At 42.4% G+C, this 22,270-nt stretch overlaps 1 protein-coding gene across 1 annotated transcript in view; it reads right to left on the reverse strand.

The window, feature by feature from the left end:
* The window catches only part of LOC144800095 (cytochrome P450 4B1-like), a 315,429-nt gene that overhangs the window by 202,565 nt on the left and 90,594 nt on the right, over positions 1-22,270 (reverse strand). Inside the window, exons 3-4 of the mRNA XM_078671653.1 lie at positions 10,494-10,538; positions 8,126-8,253 (exon numbers count right to left, since the gene is read on the reverse strand). Of these exons, the coding sequence (XP_078527779.1) occupies positions 8,126-8,253; positions 10,494-10,538 (173 nt within the window). The remainder of the gene's footprint in view (positions 1-8,125; positions 8,254-10,493; positions 10,539-22,270) is intronic.

Below are 22,270 nucleotides of genomic sequence, written 5' to 3' on the forward strand. Positions count from 1 at the left end.
TCTGTTTTTTTAATTTTGTTAAATTCAATAGTTTCAGGGGCTTTTTTTAAATATGAAGTTCACATACGTACATAATAGAACACATTTAGAATCAGTCATTTAGGTCGGTCAAAATTCCCGCATATACTATGCTTGGCAACCAAAACAGTCACAGATTTAGTAGATAATGCACACATAATGAATGTACAATATCTAGAAGCAAATAACCACTTATTCTGATTCCATATCCTTATGAAAAGTTCTCGGAGTACCCAATGCTCCATTGTCTGCTTGATTTGGGACAGCGTTTGGCTAGTAGCCAACTGACCAGTGGTGAACAGAGGGGTACCTGGTCGATTGGCTCAGTCTGTGACAGCCTGTTCAGCTAAATATTTAGCATTGGCCTTCTGAATAATGTCCACTTATGGGTTCACCCCAGTCAGCCTCTGCAGGGCTCGGTCTTCAGATAACACTTGTTGGGTTGCAAATTCAGCAGCTAATCGAGGTCATGCTATCTTGCATGGAAGGCACACGGTGGTGGCGTGTCATTGCCCTGTGGGTGCTCCTGCTAGGAGTTCAGGAACCAACCCACTCACCAGGGGATACTCAATGATACTCTACCAATACTACCCGGCTTGTAAGCAGTTCCACTAGCCTTGCAAGCCTTGCATCTGCACCTCAGTGCTCTAGCTTCAGGGTCTAATCTCCCACATTCGGGTGACTACCTGCAGTCATCACTCTGTTAGCCACTGCCTCTCCATTCAATACAAGCTCCTAGCCTCCACACACTGTCATCAGGTCCTTCACTCTTCTGCATGTCCATGCTTGTGAGATATCAGGTTGTTGGTTGAGGGGTATGAAACCCTGCTTAAGCAACAGCCACAATCCCTGACATAGTGAACCATAAAAAGTCTGGTTTAACTAAAGGCAATGTGGAAAGTATTTATGCAGCACGTAAACAGTAATAAAGTGAAAACACACACTAAAAAAATCCCACGCCAATTTAGAAAACTAGTGTGAAATTTAATAAATTAGTTGACACCAAAATGTCAAAAATACAACCATTAGAAAAGGAGTCATACATTTTCTACATTTTAAGTGAAAAATAGCATCTAAAGGAGCAAAGCTTCATCTAGTCCTGCCAGACCAGGGCAAAAGTCTAAAGTTATGGCTTAACGCAATGGAGCATGGTTCAGATGCACAAAGTAGATTCTGTCCAGTCTCCGCTTACCTTCAGACTTAGAAAAATATTGGGTGACAAATTACTGAGAAGGTAAAGTTCCATGGGGCAAAGCAGTCGCGGTGTCCGAAGAGGAGAAGATGAAGTGGTCATCAGGGAGCTGTCGAACGAAGTTGTGGTGAAGATTTGTACATTCAGACTCAGTCTCTTTTTTAGAAGTAGAAAATCTCAAGCGGGACAAAGCTGAAGGCTGGGAGGAGCCACTGACCAGGACTAGCTGCTGCAGAAAAGAATATAACATGAGCTTCTGTAAAGTCAGGCTGACAGGCAATGTGCCTTGGACAGATCGGCAAGCAGCTAGGTACCAGACTCCTTTAGTTTGTCAGAGCACTTTTTGGCAAACAATTTTCCAAGCCCCAAGTTTTGGATTTGGGTTATCTGGGCACCTTTAGCTCCATTTCACAGGGTCCAGGAAACCACTTGTAGGGCCATGACCCACTCAGGCTGGGTTCTGGAGCAGGTTGTAGATGGCTGGAGCATGTTCAGTCCCTTAGGCTCAGATCAGGAGGCCAGCCAACTAGCCTCTGGAGACACTCTGGAAGTTTTGGATTCAAACAAGAGAACAGGACTAAAACACGGCAGTCCTCTGAGGGCACAAGGCAGGCTCCAAGCAGCACAGCAGTGTTCTTGGTGCAGGAGGGCAGCCCTCTGAAGTACACAGCTGGCCACAGGCAGCAACAGCAGGCCTCAGAGTCCTTTCATCGGTCCAGAAATGAGTGGGTTTGAGGATCCCCTTTTAACCCCTTGCATGCTGATGACGGCCTCCAGCCGTCATGCACTACAGTGCTCGTGTGCGGATGACGGCTGGGGGCCGTCATGACCGCACCCGCGATCGGAATGTGCCGCACAGGCGCAGAATCGTGGCAGCATGCGAGGCGTTAATCCATGGTCCTCCTTTGAAGTGGAAGAAACTTCTGGAGTTTTTCCCCTACAGCTGCTTCTGAGAATCCCTGTCTCCCAGCCGTGGTTCCAGTCTGTCTGCAGGCACAATATACTAGTGTGAAGTGCTTTGTGTGTGAGCACAGGTCCGCCCCGCCATCCTGCCTTGAATGGGCCATCCTGCCTACGCCCAGGCACTCTTTTGTGTGGGTGTCTGGAAGGAATAGACAAAGGTCAGCTGCCAATTACACCTAGTCATGTGACCCAGGCTACAGGCACAAAATGGTTAGGACAAGAAAATGCCAAATTTCTAAAACTGCCATTTTCAGAATTGTGGCTTTAAATCCAACTTTACTATTAAAGAGGATTTTAAATTACAATTCCGTACACACCAAATATGACATTTCTACCTGCTCCCATACATAGGTTATCACTTTTTAAATGTAGCGAGGTAACCCAATGTTATCCTATGGGAAAGGTAGGCCTCACAGAAGTGAAAAATTGATTTGTGAGTTTCATACCAGGACATGTAAAACTTAGAAGTACATGCCCAACTTTTTTAATACGCCGCACCCGGCCCTTTGGGCTGTTTAGGGCCTACACAAATGGTGTCTTATATGTATTAAAAAAGGGAGTTTTAGGCTTGGCAAAAGGCTTATTTTGCCAAGTTGAATTGGCAGTTTCAAACTACATACAGGCTGCAATGGCAGGCTTGGGACATTTTTAATGGGGCTACTTAAGTGGGTGGCACAATAAGTGCTGCAGTCCCACTAGCAGTATTAAATAGACCAACCATGGGCATTACCTTGGGCATAAGGTCTACCACTTAACTAGGGACTTATATGTAAATGTAATAGGCCAATCAGGTTTAGCCAATTTAACCATGTTTTAAGGAGTGAGCGTAAGCCCGGGTTGCGCATGCGCATCTCGGACGTGAGAGCGTAGCTGGTAAAAAGGATCTGACACCGGTTAGCGACCTTGCCGTAGGACCAAAAATGATTAGAATGCAAAGTAAATTTTCAGGATGTTAGATTCGGTTATTATATATTATTATATATATATATTATATATTCGCTGTATTAGCTACTTGTTAAGGTTAGCCAAAATTGATGTAAATCTAATGTTCTGAAATTTGCATTTAATAATCGAGTAAAAGTTTTATTTTATAAAAATTTTTAATTTTGTTTCATATTTTAATAAATACGGCCAGGGGGAATCAGATCCCCTGACTTCCAAAGAACTATGTGTTGACCTGTTTAATGGGTAATGTGATTTGTGTGTTAGGGCGGGGGGTGGCCGGCAGTCCCAGACCATGTAAGCGTCACCTGGGACCTGCCTATAAATCCATGGTGAAGCGGCAATTTAAAGGTACAGGCCACTACATGTGTCAGGCAGCAGGCAGGACAAAAGCAATTACAGAAAAGAGTGCCTGGTTGTGCGGCCACAAAGTGAACGCGAAGCCTTTGAAATACGAAACCGAACAGATGGCACACAGCGTGCCCCTGCTCATAACCAAAAGCCACGGGCTGGATAAAGTTTTATCAAAATATAGGTTTAGTAGGAGAGGAAATCCAGTGCAGTGCCTCACATGCTTCTGCACACAGTCCCAAGAAAGCAGGCTCTGCTGCCGGCAGATCACTTCAAGCGAAACATAAAAAATAACAACATGGCCACTCCCACCCAAACACACTGGCCTATGCCCAGCAATATTTGGCAAGAGGACATGGCGTGACATCCAGAGCAGTGGAGTTTGGAATTGAGGAACCAGGTTCGAGTCTTGGCATTGGTTCTCCCATTGCCTAGTAAAAAAACGATTTATATGCAGGATGATTATTTGTTAACAAAATGAAACAATGGTGAAAGGGAAGACAAATCTAGGATCCTGATACAAGTAATTGTGAACTCTTACAGGAAGAAACGCCGATATTTTCATAACACGAGCAGAAACCAAATAAAGAAAAATAGTGCGTTCACACAAACCTACATGCACAAAAGGGCAAGCCTACAAGAAATAGGGGCATACTCCTTGGGAGGCGGTCGACACACAAAAAGGGACAAATAACCTACATTGACCACACAGAAGCAAGCCTTTGCTAAGACAAGCAAAGCAACAAATTAAAGACACCAGGAGGGCTGTAAGCCCACAGAGTAGACACAGCATGTCTCGAATATTGAATGCGCTGCTACAGCGAGACCTAAATTGTGGTGCCTGAAAGGACACATGCTCCGGGAGAGGGATAAACACAAGAAGAGGAAGTAAAGTCCAGACAGTTGATGAATAAGAAGCAAGCAAATGAGAGTCGCAATGAAAACCACCAAGGGTAAGAAACGGGAGGACGCAAAGCCCACTGCAAGCTAACAGTAATTTTCACAAGAGCCAGCACATATGCTGTGTAGGAGCTGAAACCTAAACAGGCCAAAGCCTCCTGCACACCTTGGTGTTGCTTAATTAGGGGAAAAAAGTTCACTGTAACAAAGGGCCCCATGGCTGGAGGGATTGTATACCCATTTGGCTCATGCTGGCAGATGCCAAGTGACAGGTAAGGTCTGCTTCTCATTTGCCATGTAAGACTTCTAAATTCTTCCAACTAAAATAAATAATATATTTATTGAATTTTTAATAATGGTACACCAGCCAGCACAAGAGACAAACCCCATGCCTGGGGACAAATATTACATAGTTTGTTCAGGATCGCATTTAAAATATTTGCGAAAGACAAGATAGCGGCAACTGTCTCAATCTACATACAAAGATAAAGAAGAGTGGGAAACCCAATATATCCTTGCGGGCTTGGGCAAATACTATTAGTGAAGTTTAGGGGTGCCTGCAAGGGGTTTTGTTTGTAAGAATTATCACCAAATTTCAGACTTGAATCTAATTTCCAAACATTTGTCTGTACAATCAAATGAAATATCTGTTATAATTTCTTTATAGCTACCAATTGGGTAAAAAAAACATTCAAATGAAATAGTCAATATTCAATGTGAAAAAATGAAAAATATGAAAAACACGGGAAATCTTATTGTAGAAAAAATATTTTTTATATATTTTGATCATACATTTATAGGGTACATATCAACAATTTGCATTGATTACAATGCTTCAAAATGAAAGAGAAAATGCTGTACTCTTCCTGCAATTCATTTGAAAAAGAGTCCAAACTAACAATAAAAACAATAAGTGACACCTATTTTGTTTAAAATTAAGAAAACTTATATAGTTGATAATTGGTGGAGAAATGGACCCAAAAGTCGACATTTCGGTCTTCTATTGTATCAATCCGTAAGACCTTCTTCAGGACAACGCAATAAGCATGTGACAGTGACCCTTTATCAATAAATCCAATTCTGTACTCGAATATCCAGTATCATCTAAAATGATTCTCAGTGGCAATCCTGGTATTTAATCTGGTTGTTCTTGCCTCCTAGACTGATCTATAAGCATAATTTCCTTTTCAGTCTTTGTTTTGAATTTTTGAACTTTGTGGCTTCAGTTTGTAAGCACAAATTACCATGCAGTGCGGTAAGACTTGCCGGATCCAAACACGAACGTCTCACGAAATCACGCGACTTCTCGCGTGACTTCGTGAGACGTTCGTGTTTGGATCCAGCAAGTCTTACCGCACTGCATGGCAATTTGTGCTTACAAACTGAAGCGACAAAGTTCAAAAATTCAAAACAAAGACTGAAAAGGAAATTATGCTTATAGATCAGTCTATAGGGTACATATCCAAACACGAACGTCTCACGTAGTCACGCGAGTTCTTGCGTGACTTCGTGAGATGTTCGTGTTTGGATCCGGCAAGTCTTACCGCACTGCATGGCAATTTGTGCTTACAAACTGAAGCAACAAAGTTCAAAAATTCAAAACAAAGACTGAAAAGGCAATTCTGCTTATAGATCAGTCTAGGAGGCAAGAACAACCAGATTAAATACCAGGATTGCCACTGAGAATCATTTTAGATGATACTGGATATTCAAGTACAGAATTGGATTTATTGATAAAGGGTCACTGTCACATGCTTATTGTGTTGTCCTGAAGAAGGTCTTACGGATTGATACAATAGAAGACCGAAACGTCGACTTTTGGGTCCATTTCTCCAACAATTATCAACTATATAAGTGTTCTTAATTTTAAACAAAATAGGTGTCACTTATTGTTTTTATTGTTAGTTTGGACTCTTTTTCAAATGAATTGCAGGAAGACTACAGCATTTTCTCTTTCATTTTGAAGTATTGTAATCAACGCAAAATGTTGATATGTACCCTATAAATTAATGATCAAAAAATATAAAAGAAATATTTTTCTACAATAAGATTTCCCGTGTTTTTCATATTTCTCATTTTTTCATATTGAATATTACCTACTACATTTGAATGTGTTTTTTACCCAATTGGTAGCTATAAAGAAAGTATAACAGATATTACATTTGATTGTACAGACTAATGTTTGGAAATTAGATTCAAGTCTGAAATCTGGTGATAATTCTTACAAACAAAACCCCTTGCAGGCACCCCTAAACTTTAATCTACATACAGTAAAATACAAAACTCCGAGCCACAAATCTGCTGACGTGCTAAAGGTAACTCCTTACTTAATTTAAATGGGTAGTCCTGAATAAAGAGTTCGCTATTTTACACAAAGGACATGGGGTACAGCTGAACTTTATGGCCTCAGTCCCCAGCAGCGGTCAGGACCAGTGTACAGGAGGAAAAGGAATCAGGGCACACATACGAAATTATTAACATAGTCTTGGCTCCAAGAACAGACAGGGCTGTGACTTATCACAACAGAATACATATGTTTTACCAACACAGTCCTGCCAATTTCCACATTCACCTCTTAGCACACATGTAAAATAAGCAGGGATGACGGACTCATTTATAGTCTGTTACGAAGCATGCATTAACACCGACTGGGTAATTGAGCATCAGATGTGCAAAAGACAGTGTCCACATCACGGCAATTAGGATAGTGGTCATATGCAAGCTCCATAGAAGTGCATCCTGGGAAGAACACTCATACGAATGTGATGGCCTTATGTACACCTATAATGTACTCGTGATGATTATAATCCAGTTATAGACTTAAGTGAATGAATAGGAGATGGAATATTAGATCAATGGGTGTGCATTTTATTTAGTATTTTAACTTGTTGACTTATTGTCCCTCGTACATTTTTTTTACTTTTTAGGATACATCTTGCCATTTTATTCTGTCTTCTGTCCGTGGAATTATTGTTGCTATATTTACACTTTCATGTATTAATTTATATGTATTTTATGTGGACCTCATATGACTTCCAAATCTTAATGAATATTTGAATTGAAATGGAATTGCGTGAAGTCATCCAATGTTAATTTACAGCGTGAGTGAGATGCTCATTAGCAAATAAAAATGAATGAAGGACAGAAGGGGGAGGCAATAGCATCTCTACAAATCATGTTTAGGGGACAGAAAAGGGTCCACGGATACAACTGTTGGGGCCTCTGGAAATACATGTGCACATGTGTGTATTAATGACACACACAGGGTGCGCGAACACCTTTACTACAGAAAGTATTAGCAATGATTATGTTGAGGTCTTCTATTCACCCCAGGGTAATGCTAACTATGCAGCTTGCCAGTCACAGTTCAGTCCACTGTTGTGTGTGATTGGAGTTAGATTTGCCTAAATGAAGGTTTGCCTACATAAGAAATGTGGGTTTGGGGTAGGGGTGTCATCCTATCCAACGTGCTTTTTCAGAGATAAAGGGAGTTAAAGGGCACCATGATATGTGAAATTAAAACCACATGCAATATCTTTGCACAGGTTTTATTAGCCAATTTCCAACCATGGCGATGAGGCGTAAGGAGAAGAAAGAAAAATGAGGCAGAGAAGGAGGAGAAAAAAGCAGTTCAAATGAAGGAATAAGAAGGAAAAAAGGGATCAAGACAGATGCAGAAAGAATAACGTGCAGTACAAATGGAGAAAAGAAAGACAAAGGAGGAAGAAGAGTGAAATGAAGTGCGAGAATTCTTCATACCAACATCACTTTGGTGCAGTCTGAAACTAATTTCACATAAGGTTTCAGAACATCATAGTGAAAACCTGGAGTGAGCAGCCTTCGATGCTGGAACCACTTTTGACCAGACAGGACCAATAGGCCTTTACCTACGAGATAAAAAAACAAACAATGGTCATGCCATGAAAACCAGTTCACAAATATTTTTCAATTGTAATTTAGAGGACCTTCCAAGAAAGAAATGTTAGTCTGTGCCCTGCAATAATTTCTATTCAGCATTTTAAGCTCCAATTAAAGCAGTAAGGGCCCCCATGTAGAGTGTGGTAGGTGGCCCACCCGTTCGCCATGGTGCGGAGGTCACCAACTCTCCCACCCTGGTGGACTACCACTCTCCATGTTTAGAGATCTCCATTGGCCTGACAGAGACCTCTATGGCTTCAATGGAGCCTCCATCACCACCACCACCGCAAGTGGCTGCCATGTTTGACGTGGCGGCTCAGTAAACTCCCAAAGTGAGAGTTTGTTATTGTACATCAAAATACTATTGACACGGTAACCCTTGGAGTGTTCTCATAGGGTTTGTGAAACTTTTATTTTTCTGTTTGGAACCAACAGGCTTTATCAGGAGTCTCTAAGCAGAGAATAAAATGTATAAGCTTGTTGGCTTCCAATAGGGCAGAGGGTCTGTTGGACTTACACCGACGGCTCCAAGTTCATCGGGCCATTGGTGTTAGGTCTCTACCGTGAGAGCCAGTGGGACACGGCTGGTGGATAGAGCAGGCAAACCGCCAGTTTGGTGGTCAGCGTGCTCTGCGACATTTATGGCAGAGTACCCTATCTGTCAAACTCTAAATTAGGCCCTAAGCCTATCTAACAAAAAAGCATTGGCAACAGTAAATGTGCTTTGTTCACAATGCGAAGCGCATACATAACCAGAGTATTACAGCAGTAGGTTGCTTAAGATGAAAGGTGAGAATACACAACACCACTGGACTTGCCAGGGTGAACAAAAATCTGAGGAGGGGCAGTGCCTTGGAGGGGGCAGGGTCTCGTGCCAGAAGTACTTAAAAGGCCCTTTTGCCCCCACGCCCCCTCCAAAAAAAAGGGAAATGCTTGCTGAGGCTGGAGCAGATATCCCGAGGTGTTTTTACAACCACTTGATGAATGCCAGGTGGTCAAAGCCTCAGAAAACGAGCGGAAATCCCCATTTACAGTGGTTTTCGGCTCGTTTTTCCTGCCACCGTGTGATATGGGTTCCTCAACGGGTGACTGTGTGATGGGAGCCGATATTGTGTGTCACACAGTGCCACCGTGTGAGTTGGCAGGTCTGCACCACCATTAGCCGTGTCTGGTTTATCTGTCCATTTAGTCCAAGGGTGGAGTGGATACTGCACTCCATCAGGGGGTGGGGAGGGGTATTCATTGGACATGTTACCTCCATCTATAAAGGTTATTACGTGGAAACCAAACGTAACACAAAATATATATTACACAGCATACCTGGTTGCTCTCAATGTGGAAAAATGACTCAGTGCAAGAAAGGTGAAGTCACTCAGAATATGGGACTCCATGTACAACTACATCTGCTATAAAAAAAATGTAGACTTCAATCCGTTTCAGTGCGAATGGGTTCCTGTTATTAAAATATAAAGGCAATAAGTCATTTACCTCTGCACTGGTTCATAATGAAGTGCAGTCAAGATTGAAAAAATTGGAATTAGAAGTAGAACATTGCGTCCAAAAGCAATCAGCAAGAAGGCTGCCCTGAGGCTGCCCTAAGGAAAAGTATATTAACTGCTGCACTAAATAGAATGGTGTCAGCATTCTTTAAATCTTACCTGCCAAAAATACTGGGTCACTCAGGAATTCTATTTAAATCTGCTCTGGACAATTAGGGTAGTCTCTATAAGAGTTACAAGCTCATAGGTACATTCCATTAAACAAATTCAGATAGTGAGACATGTAAGAGAATACACTGTATAGTAATACAAGTACAATGATATGAAATCTATAGTAAATATTGTAAATATTGTCATTATTGCAACATTGATATTGTGACAATGGGCCAGATTTATATTTCAGAGGATAGGTTACTCGATCACATCTGCCGAAATATAAATCCCAAAATAACATAAAATAATGGGCATTTGTAAAGCGCATGTTCACCACTACAGGTATCTTGCCACTGAATAACAGATGGCTATTGTTACCCAACTCAAGGGTACTCATTTTATCGACCTCAGAAGGATGAAAGGCAGAGTGGACCCGCGGCGATTTGAACCTGTGACAGTGAAGTCAATCAAACACAGGCCCCTATAATGGATGCAATAGTCGACTAAGCTATTAGACCAAAATATATTTTTCAGAGATAAAATATGTCAATACATACCGATCCAAGGAACTACAAAATCGTAGGACAAGTCCGATTTGGGATCTGTAAAATGAAAGCCAAGGAATTAAAAAATAATGCTGTCAATTATATTACACTTCGTTAATTCAGCAGTAAAGCATGTGATCAAAGACAGCTTAGGGGCAGCTTTCCTGAATCAATGTGAAGGAATTGATAACCTGGTGCATTGGCTCACAATTAGTAGGGACAGAGAAAATACTTGTTCCCATTGCCATGTTAAGGGGAACCCGGGAGAGATTAAGAAAGAAAATATCTAAGCTTTTAGATGGAGACAAAAACAAACGCTTAACTATCAGGCAAGTACAGAAAAACAAGCAGACATACATTTTCAAAATGGAAGGACAAAATGCGAAAGAAAATAGATATGCAAAAAATATGTAAAACAGGTAGCTATATAGATTAGTTAGCTGAGAAGCGGTTCTTTGTAATTCATAGTTCCATTAAAGTAAAACTAAACAAAACATAGGAAGCATTTTTGAAGTCACAAACAAACTGGGCTGTTTGCGACCGCAAAAATGCTTTTTGGGATGTGCAAAGCCCAAATTGCATTTTAGTAACTTGTTAAATTGCAGTTTCGGTTTTGCGATTCAGGATTTGGAAGGGGCATGTTGAGGGTGTTCCTTCCTACTACCAAATCTGAATAGTATGTACAAATGTTTTGCAACCGAAATCGCAAACCATCTGCAATTTACTGTCATTTGAGAAATGGTGGTAACCCATTCGCAAATGGGAAGGGGTCCACAATTCCCCTTTGAGAATGGTTGGTTAAATATTTTTTAAGACCAGGCAGTGGTCCCAGGGACCACTGCCTACTCTTAAAAAATTAAACTTCCAAGTTTCATTTTTTTTTAAACGTATCTCATTTTCCTTCGAGGAAAACGGGCTGCATTTCATTAAAAAAATAAAAAGATTGCTTTATTTAAAAGCAATCACAGAAATGGTGGTCTGCTATCCCCATCAGGTCACCATCCCTGCTATGGCTTGACTCCAAATGGGCCGCAAACTGTGTCCTCATTAATAGCAAACACAATAAGATGGAAATGCTGAAACTTTTCAACCACTCACCCCCAGTCACAGATCTGGGTTTAACCCACTGTTCTTTTGCTCACTATGCCACCCAAATTTGGACCAAGTCATATGCAAATCCAGCCCAAACTTCCAGGCCAGGTCCTCCCTGGACCGGAACCAAACGTCCTGGGACTGGTTTCGGGGAGGAACAGGGTCAATACTGATTTGCATATGGCAGAGTATGAGCTGGGGTGGCGAAGTGAGCTAAAGAATGATTATGGATTCAACCCAGATCTGTGACTGGGGGTGAGTGCCGAAAAAGTTTCAGCACTCCGTCCATCATCTCCTTGTGTTTGCTACCTCATTAATATTCATGAGGTAGGTCTATTTGCGACCCATTAGGAATCGCTAATTAAACTCACAAGAGCTTCATACATTACAAATTGCGATTTGCAGGAAATCGATATTCATCACTTTCGTACATCCAGCCCCAGATTCTTAGGTAAGAGTATGGGGAAAGCATATTACTCAAACTTAAAGAGGCTATTTAGGGCAGAGAAAAAAAAACAATTTCTTTACCCAGTCCTACATCTCTTACAATAGGCATTCTACAATGTTGTTCTGTTTAACCCCTTCCATGCTCATGACGAGCTCAGCTCGTCATGAGGCACACTGGAGCTGTGCTAATGACGAGCTGACCTTGTCATGAACAATGGACTTTTCAATCAATCAGCACAGGAGGGGAAAAGCCATAGCATCCAAGGTGTTATTAATGATGTCCACTTTTGAGATCTATTGTGAGAGTAATTCAGTGAAACGCTCCATTAGGACACACGTGAACAGTTCCAACTTTTCTGCTCATCCTGGAGCAAGACCAAAATTAGTTTGCATATGGCTGATGTGTCTAGTATGGGCCAGTGGGTGAAAATAATAGAGTGGAATATGAAACAAGCTATCCTGTTAAAGATACGTTTCTCAAGTGTACACTTGAGGGACAAAGTATTTGTCAAGGAATGGAAGGAAACCTTCATCTGGAAGTTTGAACAGAACTCAATTCGAAAATCTGGCAGACCGCAGTTGTGTATTATTGGCAAGGGATGGACAGGTAAAGGCTCAAATAAATGCTTTTCTAGGTATTTCGAGCGAGGTGAAAAGTCAATTTGGTAGTTCCATTCTCATCGTAAGATTGGATTGGAGGAGTTGCATTGTCTTTGGAGGAAAACAATATATTTATATAGAAAAAAGTGTCAGGAAAAAAACCCAGCCTTTAGTATCAACACTTGACAGAGACATGAGTTTGGCTCCAATAAAAAACGAAATAACCATTTGGGAAGTATGAATTCAGACCTCGACGTGTGATTATGTGGTGTATGCATTGCACATTGTAGTATGGAGTGAAAGGTGGGACTGATCTGCATCTGCCAATGTGGCACCATAAGAATTAGCTATTGTTCTTGTTTGAATATCTTATTATTGCAGTGAATTAGGAACAGATTTCACTTTTGTGTAAAAAGGTGCCTCTTTGAGGTGCCCTCCCATTCTTTGCATATTTATGAGGATATTTTTTAACTCTACACTCTGGGGCATTGCTTCCAGTTGTCAGTGTAGTGTTCCGAGAACGAAAACTTGGTGAAATTGGCTAATCCCAAAGGACATATTTAACTTTCCAGTAAAGCCACAGTATATGATCAAGGTAAAGGAATGGAAGTTAAATGTTAGCTGTGGTTTGAAGCAAACTTTGTGCCATCCTCCAGCCAGACAAGGAAAACATGGCTTCAGGCCAACATGTTCAACCTAACTGCTGCAGCTTTTAAACCAACAGGAAGACCTGTAAAAAGCAGATTTTGGCAAGAGGGTAGCCTAATTTTCAATATTAAGTAAGTCAGTCATCCCAAAGTAGGCCCTGCAGCCTGAAAGGCAGGGTGCCTATTGTTTAAAATTTGAATATGTGAGAATTTAGGATTGGCATATTCCTACAGTAAGTTGAACCTCAAAGCTCACCTGTGGCTTGTTCCATAAGAAACATTTAAGTACTAGTAAAATGCTATCTTTCTATCCTTCACTTAGCACAAGCTACTGAGTCAATTCAATCACTACTTTTAAAATTTACTCAAAATACATTTTAATAGTGAAGTTGGATTTTTGATAAATATAGAGGAGAAATTAACTGTTAAAAATGTACTTTTCCTACCTAAAGCTTCAATAATTTACTTCTAAATGACCGGCCTTCAGTTAAACCATGAGTGCTGTCACCTTGATGAGGTGCGGAGATAAGGCATGTGTGTTTTGGTAGAATGTCCTGGGTGAAGTGTATGGCTCAGTTTAGCTCAGGAAGGATAAACTGGGAGGGCACTCGAGCATCAGTAACTTAAAAAAATACTGGGGAAGAAAAGCCTTTTGATCCCAAGATACATTACAGCTCCCCTGAGCCTAAACCCAGTGACAGTGACACCAGTCTGGTGTGGTTCAAAGTAGGCATAATGCTTGTTGCCCTAGACACAGCCCTGGATGGCCCTTCAGCTTCCTAAAGGGTAGAAACTGTTAGCCATGTTGGACTCTTGTAGTTTACAGTAATGCAAACAGGATGGGCTTTAAACGTTGGAACGTTTTAACCACTGGTCAGGGAGTATCCAGAAGTCCTCCCCACCCACTGGCTAGTAAATTACACAAGGGACGCCTCGCCTAAAGCTCCTCAGAACACATTTGGACTTACGGGTTACCAGAAGACAAATATGCCTACTGTGTGGAGACAGGAAGTGCTGAACCTGCTGCCACTTTTACCCAAATGCTGCAAGAGGCCTTTTCCTGGTGTGACAGATTGACTAGTGGCAAGTCGACCCAGACTGGACTTTGCTGGCTTCCTCTGTGGGGCTGGGTCTTGGACTCCTTTAGGTCCCTAAAGTCCTGGGAGGCTCAGAAGTAAACCAAGAGGAACTACACCAAAAAGTTGGAAAATTTGTGACCTCTAGCGGATTGAACTAACCACCAAGGAGCAACCTCGGCAGACAACAACATCTGGTTGGTCTCTCCTGATTGGGGCCAACCTCTGTAGCTTCTTTTGTAACTAGAAAGAAGACTTCAGACCATTGAGGCTAAGGTATCCGCATTTGGTGGTATTGATCTGGCTACAGTTTATAGGCTTGAGGTTTTCAAACTCCAAAAGAGAGACTGAGGACATTATTTTGAATTTGGCGGACCGGAAACTCCAACACAAAAGTGGCGGATGTCCCATCCCCCATATTACACATGCATTGTAGCCTACAGAACTTTAGGCATGGCAGACAGGTTATCCTCCCTTTTTTGATGGAATATCCCATCCTCTAAACTCTTAATGAGACCCTAAGTCCCAATGGAGAAATCTTGACAAGGAGACGGGGACAGGAAGTATCCAGCCCATGAGGACTTCAGTCGAGCACCGTATTTGAATTTTCCACACTCAGAGCTTTTCTTGCCAAAACCAAAGGTTTCAGCTAGACCTTGTCCAACCTGTATGCAACTTCACAATTACTTTGTCAGATACAGTCTTCAACCTTGCTTCGCTGGATGGCTTCAATTCTAAATATAAACACAAAAGACAGATAGCAACTTCTTTGGCTAGGCCATGTACTATGCTTAGCCAGCCTTGGTGTCATCGCGGTCCGCCTCAACTGGTGTCTAGGTCCCGGTCTATAGCACCTATAGATGCTATGTTGTTTCTTGATGGTTTGTGTGGAGAAGTGTGGCTCAATGGTTAGAGCGTCAGACCCTGATGCATAGGTCTGGCCCGGGGCCAGGGTTCAATTTCCTCGAACCTGACAATTCTCGCCTCAGTGCCTATTCTAATCATGGGTCCCACTCTGCAACTCTGGGCAATAGCTTGCTTAATCTCCACAACGGCCCCAACAGCACTGGATGCCTGGCTTCACCTTGGGGGTGCCCAGGAGTGGAAATTTCACAGGGAAAAGCCAAGAAGGTTTCCATAGCGGTATACGGACAGTGCCGGGACACTTCTGTTGGAGGAAGCTGTGCGCTTTACAAGTGCTGGCATTTATTTACAAATGCTGCCATTTAATAGCCCAATTGACAGTCCATCAAATTCTGAATGTTTTAGAAAACACTAGCAGCAATAAAATTTTTGATCAGAAACGTGCATAGGAACAGTGGTGAAGCATAGGAAGCAGGAGCGGCCGGTATGCTGGACGAGAAGCTAATATGCTGGATGAGTGGGGGGAGGGGGGGTAGAGAGGGCATAGGGCCGGCGGGAAATGAAACAATATAAGAAAAACTTAACTGAAGCCATCTCCATCGCGCTCTGCTGCTCCTCTTCAGGAAGGCACAGGCTCCCAGAATGCCTGACGGCCAATCTTGAAGCTTCTCTCATGCATGACATCAGCTTTAGGATTGGCCTGAGGGCCCTCAATTTGCGCTCCAGGACAGACTGAGTCTGTGCTGCTCCGTCCAAACCAGCTGGGTTGCTGGTTTGGAGAGAACTTTCACTGTGCATGAAGATTTGGTCAGCCTCTCAGTGCTTTTCACTACCAGGCCCCGCCCCCCTGACTCGTCGGGAAAGGAAATATAAAACTCATGTTGTTTTATTTTTCCTTTCAAACTCGGTGATGCAGCGACTTAATGGTATGTGGTTTTATTTTATTTTTATTTAAATTTTACCTTTCCCATTGTCTGTCAATTCACCCCCCCTCCCGCCCCGCCCCCCATGTACTGCCACACAGCTCTTACCTGTGCCGGCCGCGCCTGCCTCGGCCATTGCAGAGGAGCCACAGCTGAAAGCAGGCAAATGTATGGAGAAGCAATAGACAGTCAGGTTAGTGTGAAAATGTACCAAGGCATGCATCCGATTGGCAGAGACAAACAAATATGTGAGATGGAGAAACATTAAAAGAAGAACTGTACATATTTACATCAGAGGTGTACATATGTACATCAAAGTGCAGCAGGTATCCTTCTTGAATTTTAGGCCCTCATGGCGAATGGCTCTGTGTTTGAAATGATCTGTCAGACCTGACAAAAAAATCAGGCTCTTCTGTGGAGGAATTTGCTAAGTCAGAAAAATAAAATCCAATGAGCAGGTTGTCCATGAAAATGGGCAACATGCAGATATTTTTGCTAAATGCACCAAAATCCGCATGTCCTAATTATCAGGCATTTTTATGCAATAAAGAAAACTGCAGAAGTGCTGTATTAGACGTCAAATTCCTAATCGGGATACTTGCGGTAACAGGTGTAAATTACGCTATCACACCGGCCCGGTTCTAGAGGGTGGGCCAGGCCCACCCAAGGAAACATTGGCCTACCCAAGGCCAAACCAGAATTGAAAAACAAGCGTTTGTCCCCTTAATGTTTCCGTGGGATCTCCCTTATTGTTTATTTTAACGATTAACACCTTTGATATAGGATACTTTGAGGCCTGGGGAAGGGGTGTGAAATCAGCAGAGTTGTGTAGCTGCTGTGATGCACAAATGACATGGAGATCCTGAAAACTGAATTATGATCGTGGGCTAATTACATCGTATTTTTAAACCTCAATGCTTTGCAAAGTAAAAAGCTGCCGAAGTTTTTAAAAACATGAAAAGCTGTAAAGTGGCTCTGTATGGCAGCTGAAACATTTCTGCTGCTGCATATGACCAGGAGCATGCTGCAGTCTTAAAGTTCTGCATCTTAAAGGTTTGACAATCAGTGTCCCTCCCCTTCCCCAAAGCCGGAAGCACATCAGAGAAAGCAGCTCTTTGGGTGCTGATTATTTTGTTAATGTTAAATGCGAACAGATGCTGATACCCAGATCCGGCTTTAGGGCAGTGCGACCGGAGCGGCTGTACTGGGCGCTGGACAGTAGAGGGGGCACTGACTTCATCAGAGGGGGGCGAGGGGGGGGGGGGGGGCTGTGATTAGCAATAACTTATGACTCGAGAGATGAGCGGCACTTTTGCCCGGTGGAAGTGAGAGTCCAAAGAGGTCATAGGGCATGGGGGCGCAAAAACATATTAATGTACCGGGCGCCACAAGCGCTAAAGCCGGCCCGGCCGCTACCTAAAATATCAGATCGATGAAATACTTTGTTTTTTGGCCAGTACCCACTCATCTTCATGGCCCACGCAAAGAAATATTCTAGAGCCCGGCCTGTTATCACAAGCGATAAATGATAACCAGGGGTTCGTTACTGATCATGTGCGATAAATAACCATGCAATTACGTTATTTAAAATCAGCAATGTCATCTACAGTATTTGAGGTTAGTTCAATAACATAATTTAATATATTGTTTTCGAATGGAATGCATTCTATAAAATATATATTCGAAAAAAATATTTTTTTACTAAATAAAATATAAGTAATGTATTCCAATAGGATTATTTGCCTCTATATAAGTTTATTAACCTGCTCTTATATAGAATCAAATCAACCAAATTAAAGTTATCTATTATAATTTAAATAATTAACACCCCTTGTTCCTGTATATCAATCGATCAATCAGGGGCTTGTAAAGCACGCTACTCAACCGTGAGGGTCTCAAGGCGCTGGGGTGAGGGAGAGGCGGCTTCGCATCAGTCGAAGAGCCATGTCTTGTGGTCCTTCCTGAGTGCATGCAGGGTCGGGGAGCGTCTGATGTTCACAGGGAGTTTGTTCCAGGTTTTGGATGAGATGTAGGAGAAAGCTCTCCCACCAGTTCTGTTACTGCAGATGCGGGGGACCACTGCCAGGGCGAGATCGGCAGAGCAGAGCTACCTCTTGGGTACGTGGAAGGATATTCATTCATTGAGGTATTTGGGTCTGATGTTGTGGAGGGATTTGTGAGGAGTTTGAAGGTGACCCTCATCTAGACGGGGAGCCAATGAGGGTCTCGTAGGTGTTGGGTCATGTGCTCATTGCGTGGCATCCCGAGGACGAGTCTGGTTGCGGCGTTCTGGATGGTCTGGAGCCTGTGTAGAAGAGACTTGTTTATTCCAGCGTAGAGGGCGTTTCCGTAATCCAGCCTGCTAGTGCGTGGGTGACAGTCCTTCTGCAGTCAGGGGGGATCCACTTGAAGGTCTTCCGGAGGATGCTAAGGCAGCTGAAACTAGTGGAGGCGACAGCGTTCATCTGTTGGGTCATGGAGAGGGAGGAGTCAAGGATGATGCCGAGGTTCCAAACATGGTCCGTAGGGGTGGGTGGGTTCCCGAGGGCCATCAGGTGTTGTCCCAGGTGGAGGTACAGGCCCAAGGATGAGAGCCGCGGTCTTCTGAGTTTAGCTTCAGGCAGCTGTCCTTCATCCAAGCTGCCACGTCCATCATACCTTCCTGGAAACTGAGTCTGGTGTCCTTTGAATTCTTCGTGAGCGAGAGGATGAGCTGGGTGTAGGATACGATGCTGAGCCAATGCTGTCTGACGATGGCGGTGAGGTGGGCCATGTAGATGATGAAGAGCGTGGGGCTGAGTGATGATCCCTGGGGTACTCCGCAGTTGATTTCAGTGGGTTTGGAGAGTAAGAGAGGGAGTCGGCTCTTCTGGGTTCTGCTGACGAGGAAGGATTGGATCCAGTCGAGGGCGGCTCCTAGTATTCCAGCGTTGTGCAGTCTGGCTGCGAGAGTGCGATGAGACACAGTGTTGAAGGCTGCGGAGAAGTCTGGAAGGATGAGGGCTGTGGTGGGTCTCTGGTCAAGTAGCGTGCGGATGCCGTCTGTGGCGGCGAGGAGGGCGGTCTTGGTGCTGTGGTTGCTGCGGACTCCCGACTGGGAGGCGTCTAGGATGGAGTTCTCTTCTATGAAGGCGGTCAGCTGGGTGTTTACGATTCTCTCTGTGACTTTGGCCGCACTTTGGCATAACTTTTATAACCCGCACTTTAAATGAACGAAATTATATAAAGTAGATATTCGAGAAAAGTATTTTTTAAATGATCATCAGTCGAAAAACCACATATCAAACATTGCAACACTCACCTATCTATCTATAGGAATTCTGTTGAATCTTTTCACTTCAGAAGAGTCAACACTGCCATCTACTGGTGTGCTACCTTTACTACTGATCCTTTTCAATGTTTCACATTACTCTGCAATCCAAACGAAGTAAATGAAAATGTGACATCAATAATTAATGAAAATGTGAGTCATTAGAGAGAGAGACAAATACGGTTATGGGCTGCAATTCTGCACCCTGGGAGTTCTGTATCCGCACACTTGCAGACGCTGTACAAGCCCAACCCACCCCGGCGGTGACACATAGGGTTGGCGGAGGTGCAGTTGCAGTAGTACTGGAACATGCAAACACCGCAGTTTAATTCTATTCAATCACGTGCATGTTTCTACTATATGCTTTGTAAATTAACTTTGAATTAGATAGCATTAAAATGCGTTTGCAGTTCTGCATTCTAAAAAACGTGCTGTAAATTGATTTGTTTAGTAACTAATGACTCATCGATAACCTTAGCAACACATTATTTATGTACCATGCTTCTTTAAGGAGTGGGTTATAAAAGTTATACAGGGAAAAAGTGTGTGAAGTATTTAAAATATAATACATTCATTTAGCTAACGTACATTATATTTTTCGAATTTGATTCTAGATCAGCTTATTAAACGTATGGGGGGCAAAGGGGTGGGAAGTAATACATTTATAATACATTGCTTAACTTGTATTTTTCTGATACATATTTCATACAATGTCGCTAATTTTAGGAGCAGGTTATAAATGTTAGCTAGATGCAAAGGGGGAAGTAATTTAATTAGAATACATTATATGAATGTTATTTACAAAAAAAAAGAATTCATATTTCTAATACCTTTCTAATACAGTGTCACATTGTCTGTAAGCATTAAAGCCTGCACCATTATTCCACTAGCACTGGTGACAGGCACACCTTATGATTTGCATCAATGTATTAACGTACATCAGACTTGTACTCTTGAGTTTTAAGCTCTCATCTATTAAACTACTTCGGTGACGGGCACACCATTCATTGTTGAGCCTGCACCATCATTCTGCCATCATGCTGCCCTGATTTCCGGACGTAATCTGGTCTTCATGCAACGCCCTTTGTTCTGAATGATTAAAGACATACAACGCATGGAAGGTTGCACTCCTGCTTGATACGAACGTTTCTGCTTGATTTTAAATAAATGTAAGCCCTATAGACATCAGGGTCAAAATTGAATGCTGTGACCATTGATCTATCTAATGGTTTTTGGCCTCATTCGATTATCCATATGAGAGTCTTTTTTAGCAAATACTGTCCTGAAGATACTCTGAAGGACTGAAGCCACAAGACCGAAACGTCGACTCCGCCTTCTATTTCGGAGAAATTGTGTTATTCTCTTGCAACATATTTTCATTAGGAGATTTGTCATGCTATATTTTGTTGTAATAGTTATGGGTCATGAACTGTTAGGATAATTTGATTGCACTTCCTTTCATGATCTTTGCTAATTCATTTCATGTGTTTGTACTCCTTTTTATCATTGCCTTACATAAATACATTTGTACTTTCAAAGAATTAGGATCTCCCGTGTTTTTCATGTTCATCGAGTTCATTGAATGAAGTTGTTTTATGATGCGTTGGTTTTTGTTCCAGTTGGACTAGCCTTTCAAGTGATTCTATATTTACACAAGTTCATTGCAAACAAATTCCCTTGTTGGCACCTATTACCTGTTATTGTATTGCCCAAGCCTCCAAGGGTTTATTGGGTTTCCCAATTAATTTACTCTATCATCGGTGACAGGCACACCTGTATTCTTACTAGTGTTTGCACATAGTACATCAGTTATTGAATTTAATAAGAAGTTGTTTTGGGTGGCAGCAACTGACCCATGTAGATACAATGGATCGAATTCTGGCACCTCCACCCTTCTTGCAAACTACAGGCACTCCTCCTCTGACTTGGGACCAATGGAAAAGCATTTGAGGTGTATTCATACGCCATTGATGGCGATATTGTCACTCCAAAAAAGAAAAAAGCACTTTTATTTACAATTTAGGTTCTGAAGGCAGGAATACTTTATAGACTCTACCCCTTGAAATTGTTAGCACCCATGTTAGTGGGGGAGACGATGGCAATTCCATGTTAATTGACAATTATTGGACTATCATCAAAACACTTGACAAAAAGTTCAACCCCAAAAAGAATGTGGTACTTGAACGTCACACATTTTTGCAAGGTGCCCAGATTCCAGGGGAATCAATTGATGATTCTGTCACTTCCCTAAGAACCTTAGTCTCCACATGTGACTATAGGGAATTCAAGGATGAAACCATCTGTGATCAGTTGAGAGGATATGCAACAAAAAAGCTCAAGAAAAGCTACTTTCCCACTGAGGACCCCGATCTCGAAACTGCTCTTAGACTTGCCAGCTGGATATGCGAGAGACAAATGAAACTACCAAGCTTGGAGAGGTCAAGCAACTGAGCACTAAGTTTCCTGCCAAACCTACCAAAAGTCAGAATTCTAGTTTGATGCAGAATACGGAAACACCATCCAGTAAGACCAAATTCGACAAATCTGAACTTGTCTGTTTCAGATGTGCTAGCAAGCCTCACCTGGGGAATGCCAAATTTTGTTTTGCCCTGAACAAGATTGGTTTCAAATGTGGTAGGAAAGGACATATGGGTGTGTAAAGCAGCATCAACCCCAAAAAAAACCAGGCAAACTGTCAAAGCCATTGATGAGAGCTTGGACAATTCGAATGAGGTCATCCACTTTTTATTGATGTTGTCTTCCTTAACGGAACAAACCAGTGAGGAAGTACACATCAGCCTTGCTACGATCACGTAAAAGGAAAGCTCCA

This window comes from Lissotriton helveticus, chromosome 1_2, assembly GCF_964261635.1.
Source record: "Lissotriton helveticus chromosome 1_2, aLisHel1.1, whole genome shotgun sequence".
In the NCBI taxonomy this organism is placed as follows: domain Eukaryota; kingdom Metazoa; phylum Chordata; class Amphibia; order Caudata; family Salamandridae; genus Lissotriton; species Lissotriton helveticus.